The sequence below is a fragment of the Microtus ochrogaster genome, chromosome 7 (genome assembly GCF_000317375.1).
Source record: "Microtus ochrogaster isolate Prairie Vole_2 chromosome 7, MicOch1.0, whole genome shotgun sequence".
In the NCBI taxonomy this organism is placed as follows: Eukaryota; Metazoa; Chordata; class Mammalia; order Rodentia; family Cricetidae; genus Microtus; species Microtus ochrogaster.
The window spans coordinates 20,892,296-20,899,223 of NC_022014.1; the positions used below are offsets into that span (position 1 = coordinate 20,892,296).

The window sequence follows — 6,928 nt, forward strand, 5'->3', positions numbered from 1 at the left end:
CATAGACCTTGAAACCTAATATGAACAAGTTCAACATAGCCACCATATACAGGCTTCCCATGCATGCTTCAGCCTTGCCAAGGCATAAATTTCTTCTCTCGGTTTTTTTTTTTTTTTTTTTTTTTTTTTTTTTGGTCAATTTCATAATCATCATGGTGGAAAGGTGGCAGGCATGGCTCTAAAGCAGTAGCTGAGAGTTTTTTACATACTGATCCATCCATAGGCCACAGGCAGAGAAAGGTGCTGGTCTAGCCTGGGCTTTTGAACCCTCAAAACTAATCCTAGTGACACCCCTCCTGCAACTAGGCCCTGCTTCCTAATCTTTCCAACAGTTCATCTGAAGACTAAGCATACAAATATATGAGTCTGGGGGCCATTTTCATCCAACTTTCCTAACCTGTATGAGTCAGTCTGGGAGGGCTGTGGGCTTAAGGCTCAAAAAAGACGTTCTTATAGTGAAGTGAGGATTTTCAACAGGATCCAAAAAGACTGCTTAAATCAGGAGAAATAGACAAACAGCTTCTCAGAAAAGAGCGTGAGCTTTAGCGAGCAGAAGAATGCTGGTAATGACCTTCCAGTTTTCCAGCATACACCTGCCCACTCCAAATTCTACCCTGCCATTTGGTAGCTGACTTTGGGCAAACCCCACCTTTCTGTTTGGGCTTTGCAGTTCTATGTGAAATAAAACATTGGACTAGCCGGGCGGTGGTGGCGCACACCTTTAATCCCAGCACTCGGGAGGCAGAGGCAGGCGGATCTCTGTGAGTTCGAGACCTGGTCTACAAGAGCTAGTTCCAGGACGGGCTCCAAAACCACAGAGAAACCCTGTCTCGAAAAACCAAAAAAAATAAATAAATAAATAAATAAAACATTGGACTAGATAATCTTTGTCCCTTCCAGCTCACATGTTCTGTGGATCTAGGTGGGGATGACTGTTCACTGCCGTATCATGAAGATTGATATTGAAAAGTTCAGTGCAGACCTGACCTGCCGGACCTCAGACCTCATGGACAGGAACAATGAGTGGAAACTGCCCAAGGACACCTACTATGATTTTGATGCTGAAGCTGCAGACCACAAGCAGGAAGAGGACATGAAGCGAAAGCAGCAACGAACTAGTGAGTGACCAGCAGTGGGCCTTGCACCTGAATGCTACAGCTTATACTTGGGGACTTAGGCTGCAGAGTTTATGTGCATCAGTTCCCCAGGGGGTGAGGGTACCCGGTTTTATGAGGCCCAGAGGCATGAAAGACAAGTGTGAGCAGAACTGGAACCACAGTCTCCTGCTTTACATTTTGCTAAACTTCATTTACTCAGTCTAAGAACTGAGGTTGACAGCTCATTCACATCAGAGAACCCAAGCCCAGAAAGTGTCTCAGAATCCCATAGTGGGTCAAAAGCTATCCATGATTCTCCTGTTGCTGTCAGCTCCTAACCCATCACCTGGTCTGTCTCTCTCCTGCCCCCTTCAGCATACATCAAGCGAGTGATTGCACATCCATCTTTCCATAACATAAATTTCAAGCAAGCAGAAAAGATGATGGAGACCATGGACCAAGGCGATGTTATCATCCGGCCCAGCAGCAAGGGTGAAAACCATCTGACCGTAACCTGGAAAGTCAGTGATGGCATCTACCAGCATGTGGATGTGCGGGAGGAGGGCAAGGAAAATGCCTTCAGCCTGGGAGCCACTTTATGGATCAACAGTGAGGTGAGCCGTGCCTGAACAAGTTCTTTCTGGTTGCTTTCACCTGACACCTAACTTGAACACATCATACATATTTGTGATATGCAACACAACAAAGCAAGGTAATTTATAGAATAAATTACTAGCTCCCCCCCCCCCATATTTCTAATTTTAAAATCGCTTAGAGAGAAATATTGAGGAAGTGAAGAAAATGATGGAGTGCATACATACATACACATGAGGTCTCTTATCTGTGTTCAGTAGGGAGATATCCAAAGTTCCCCGTTGTTCCTAAATACAGTGAAACATCACAGTTATTATTTAAAGAACTTTATTCTGATAAGCCAGTGTCTGGGATTTAGTCAAACCAGTTGATAAATTGAAGGGATTTTGCAGTAGAATGAGGGGGAAGTCAGCCCCTGCTGAGCAGAACTGCTGTCATGTCCCTTCAGGGTGGTTATAAAAGAGTCTCGGGTCTGGATGTGACATGTGAGGTCTTAATGGTCTTCCTGTAGGAATTTGAAGACTTGGATGAGATTGTTGCCCGCTATGTCCAGCCCATGGCTTCTTTTGCTCGAGACCTTCTGAACCACAAGTATTACCAGGACTGTAGTGGTGGAGACCGGAAGGTAAGTCTGAGACGCTGTGAGGATGACACCTTCCAGGCTCTTAAGGGTGGACACTTCCTCTGAGTGTAGGGGTCTCAGTGCTGAAAGAAGTATATGTGCGTATGTACCAGTCATTGTATATCAAGCATGCTCTACCATTCCAACCTGTCCCCCTCATTCTACCCCCAGAAGTTAGAGGAGCTGCTCATCAAAACTAAGAAGGAGAAGCCCACCTTCATCCCTTACTTCATCTGTGCCTGCAAGGAACTTCCCGGCAAGTTCCTTCTGGGATACCAACCCCGGGGTAAACCCAGGTGAGCACTGGTGCTGAGAAGCTGCTGCCTTTGGGGTCTACACATAGGCTAGAAGAGAGCCACACCACTCTGGTTCCACCTTCCTTCGTCCTCTTAACCCGTTGAGAGGTAGGGAAAGGGGTTCATGATGCACATCTATCCAGGCAGTGACTGCACAGAATTGTATGCATCAGGAGAATTTTGTGGTGGTTTGGTTTTGTTGCTGATTCTTTTCCTTCCTTCCTTCCTTCCTTCCTTCCTTCCTTCCTTCCTTCCTTCCTTCCTTCCTTCGTAAGCTGATTGATTATGATGTAATGTGATGTAAATGACAGTGTTGTCTGCATGCCTGGTAGAGACAGAAAGCAACGAGTCACCTAAGAAAGTCACCTTCATCCACACTAGAAAAGGAATTCCCTTCGCTACCACTCCCCAGGCACTGCAGTGATTAGGAAGGCTCCCTCATTCATTTTTCCAGAACTTTCAGCACACGGTAGCTCACTGATGCTACATTGTGTATCTTCTGAGTGTGGATGAGGTGGATGTGTCTCCTACTCTGTTCCCTTCCATGTATGACTGGCAGGCTGCTTTGTCTGAGGCATTCCTTCTGTACCTCTCTAGCTCACCCTGTCCAGTTTCCTTAGGGTGACCTGCTTAGGTCTTTTAAACACTCTAGTGATGATAGCTGCCTTCTCTGCCTGGAAGGAGCCATCCTACCCTTAGCACTGTATTGGTCACATGTGTGATACATAGTGGGGCTCTGGAGCCTTGTGGCACCTGGAATATCATGCTCTTTTTTGAAATACCTAGAGTGGCAGCCAGGACACTGTGAGACTATGAACATCTCATGAAGACCACATAAGAAAGTTGAGGACATGAAAGAAAAATTCAACACAGTAGCTTCTCATAGAAGGGAGCAGAGACTCCTTGACTTCTGTCTGTGTGTGGAGATTTAGAAAGTAGTTTTTGACTGAGTGTAAGTGAGGCCTTCAGCATGTTTAGCATTGTCTCATTGTTTGTGGCTCTTCTTGAGTGAGCGTAGCACTATGTTTAGGTATGATGACTGCCTTGTATACTTGCTCCATTGTTCCTTGTGACTGTCCTTTAGGTCTAAGGGCTGTTGTGCTTGGTACATGGGCGGTAAATACAGAACTCAAACTTAGAACTAGAACCAGGTATGAAACTAAGTAAGGCCCATCCTCTTAGCCAGTTGGCTACTCTCACAAATAGTGAGTGAGGACAGACTAAACACCTTTCGAGTGCTTAAAGAGTTTGTCTTTTCTCCTTTTTTTTTTTTTTTAATTTATTTATTTATTATGTATAGTGTTTTGCCTGGGTGTATTCTTGTACACCAGAAGAGGGCATCAGATCTCATTGCAGATGGTTGTGAGCCACCATGTGGTTGCTTGGAATTGAACTCAGGACATCTGGAAGAGCAGTCAGTGCTCTTAACCTCTGAGCCATCTCTGCAGCCTCTCCTTTTTTTTTTTTTTTTTGAGATGGGCTTTCTCTCTGTAACAGCCCTGGCTGTCCTAGCTCTGTAGACCAGGCTGGCCTTGAAGTCACAGAGATCCATCGGGCTCTGCCTCCTGAATGCTGGGATAAGGGCATGCACCATTACCACCCAGCTAGAATCCTCCTTTCTTTATCTGGAGCTGCCCAGGGAGGCCTCTTCCCACCTGATGTTCTGTCCCCCTGGTCTCACTCTACCTGTAGCCTGTTGTCTGCAGTGAAGACACCCCCTCCGGTGCATCCTCCAGCACAGCTTCCCTAACAGCCTGTACTCAGCACGCAAGGCCTCTGCCTCCTTAGCCTTAATTGTGCTCTGTCATGTGCAGCCTGTCCCTGTCATCCCCCAGCACCCAGCTGATACTTATTTGTCCACTTTTTCACAAGTGGTCACAGTGGTGTCTTTCTTGCTCAGCGTTGTTATTGCTGTGATGAAACATCATGACCAAAGGAAGTTGGCGGGGATGGGTTCATTTGGCGTATACTTCCATATCACAATCATCATGGAAAGAAGTCAGGACAGGAACCTGGAGACAGGAACTGAAGCAGAGGAGAGCTGCTTACTGACTTACTCAGCCTGTTTGGTTTTTTTTTTTTCCTTCCTTTTTTATTATTATTTTTTTATTTTTTTTGGTTCTTCAAGAGGATTTCTCTGTGTAGCCCTAGTTGTGCTGGAACTTTCTTTGTAGACCAGGCTGGCCTTGAACTCATAAAGATCCACTGCCTCTGCCTCCTAAATGCTGGGATTAAAGACATACACCACTGCCACCTGGCCCAGCCTGCTTTCTTACAGAGCCTAAGACCACCAGCCCAGGAGAGGCCCCACCACAATGGACTGGACCTTCCCACATCAGTAGCTAATTAAGAACATGCCCTACAAGCTTGCCTACGGCCAGTCTTTGGAGTCATTTGCTCAGTTGAGGCTCCCTCCCCTCCGATGACTGTAGCTTGTGTCGAGTTGACAGAGCACTAGCTAGACAAACAGTATCTGATGCTTGTTTCCTTATAAAATCTCAGGATAGAATATGTAACGGTGACTCCTGAAGGATTCCGGTACCGGGGCCAGATCTTCCCGACTGTGAATGGGCTCTTCAGGTGGTTTAAGGATCACTATCAGGATCCTGTTCCAGGTGAGTTCTACTGTACTCTACCGTAGGCTGTGGTGAGAGGGACACGGTCCTAGCTCAGGGAAGTGAAGTCAGTTATCATCTTAGCTGCCTCATGCCTGCTCCAGCTTTTCTGCAGCACAGACGCTCTCCATCTCCTGGCTGTCCTGGAACTCATTTTGTAGGTGAGGCTGGCCTCAAACTCATTGAGATCCACCTGCCTCTGCCTCTCTGAGGGCTGGGATTAAAGCTCTTCTGACTCTTGAGCTGGGAAGCCAGAGTAGCTTTCTGGAGGAACGTAACTGACTGCATCTGTTCCTTACAGGCATCACTCCCAGTAGCAGCAGCAGGACCCGGACCCCTGCTTCCATCAATGCTACCCCAGCCAACATCAATCTTGCAGGTGAGATGCTTGCGGCTGAGACTTGTAGGGCAGTGGGAACTAGAGGGATTTACATCCTGACATGGCTGTCTGTGTGTTACAGATCTGACACGGGCTGTGAATGCCTTGCCTCAGAACATGACTTCGCAGATGTTCAGTGCCATTGCTGCTGTCACAGGCCAGGGACAGAACCCAAATGCTACCCCAGCCCAGTGGGCATCCAGCCAGTATGGCTATGGTGGCAGCGGAGGAGGCAGCAGCGCCTACCATGTATGTGTTTTCTGGAGGATTCTTCCTGAACTGGGTGGGGAGGAAAGGGGGTGATCATCTTTTACTTCCAGACTCAGATGCTATAGATACCTGGCCATGTCTGCTACCAGGAGCTTCTTATGCTCAGGCCTAGGAACCATCTCTAACAGATGTTCCTTATCTCCAGAATGTTTGACAGGAAGGGAATAAGAAAGGGCCTGGCCTTTGCACAGGTGGGCTATTTGGAACCCTCAAGCTACCTGAGGTAGTCAAGATTAGTGGGCAACTTTGTATGCTGGTGCTATCCTCCTGACTTTTCTTTACTCTCCAGCACACATCCTGCTTCCAGGTGGATCACCTGGAAGCACTGTTTGGAGCCAGCTCGCATGGCCTGTCAGAGATTGACAAGGAAGCTGAACAAGCCCTCATCAAACCCTTATTTCTCTGTCCACTCCTTTTTAGGTGTTCCCAACGCCAGCCCAGCAGCCAGTGGCCACACCACTAATGACCCCCAGCTACTCCTACACAACTCCAAGCCAGCCCATTACCACCCCACAATACCACCAACTCCAGGCCAACACTACCCCACAGTCAACCCAGGCCCAGCCCCAGCCTTCCTCCAGCTCCCGACAACGGCAACAACAGCCAAAGTGAGTACATAGCTAATGGCACAGTACAGGCAGGTTCCTAATAGGAGCAGGTGGTGCCATGTGGGCTGAAGACTTAATATAAGCAGCTGTTGTATATCTTCTTGAAAGCCAAGACCATTAAGATACTCCCATGGTACCAGGTAGTAGTGATGCATGACTTTAATCCCAGCACTTGGGAGGTAAAGGCAGGGGATCTCTGTGAGTTGGAGGCCAGCCTGGTCTACAAAGTGAGTTCCAGGACAGCCAGGGCTACACAGAGAAACCCTGTCTCGGTGAGAAAAAAAAATGTTCCCATGGGCATTGGTTTCTGAGGGAAAAAATGGAAAAGCAACAGAAAGGTTGCTTCCTATAAGAATCAAGTTCTTTTTTTTTTAATATTTATTTATTTATTATGTATACAATGTTCTGTCTGTATGCCTGAAGGCCAGAAGAGGGCGCCAGACCTCC

The 6,928-nt window shown here is 47.3% G+C and overlaps 1 protein-coding gene across 1 annotated transcript in view; it reads left to right on the forward strand.

Moving 5' to 3' along the window:
* The window catches only part of Supt6h (SPT6 homolog, histone chaperone), a 42,295-nt gene that overhangs the window by 33,922 nt on the left and 1,445 nt on the right, over positions 1-6,928 (forward strand). The window contains exons 33-36 of the mRNA XM_005349461.3: positions 5,112-5,224; positions 5,526-5,603; positions 5,686-5,852; positions 6,294-6,481. Coding sequence (XP_005349518.1) covers positions 5,112-5,224; positions 5,526-5,603; positions 5,686-5,852; positions 6,294-6,481 — 546 coding nt within the window. The remainder of the gene's footprint in view (positions 1-5,111; positions 5,225-5,525; positions 5,604-5,685; positions 5,853-6,293; positions 6,482-6,928) is intronic.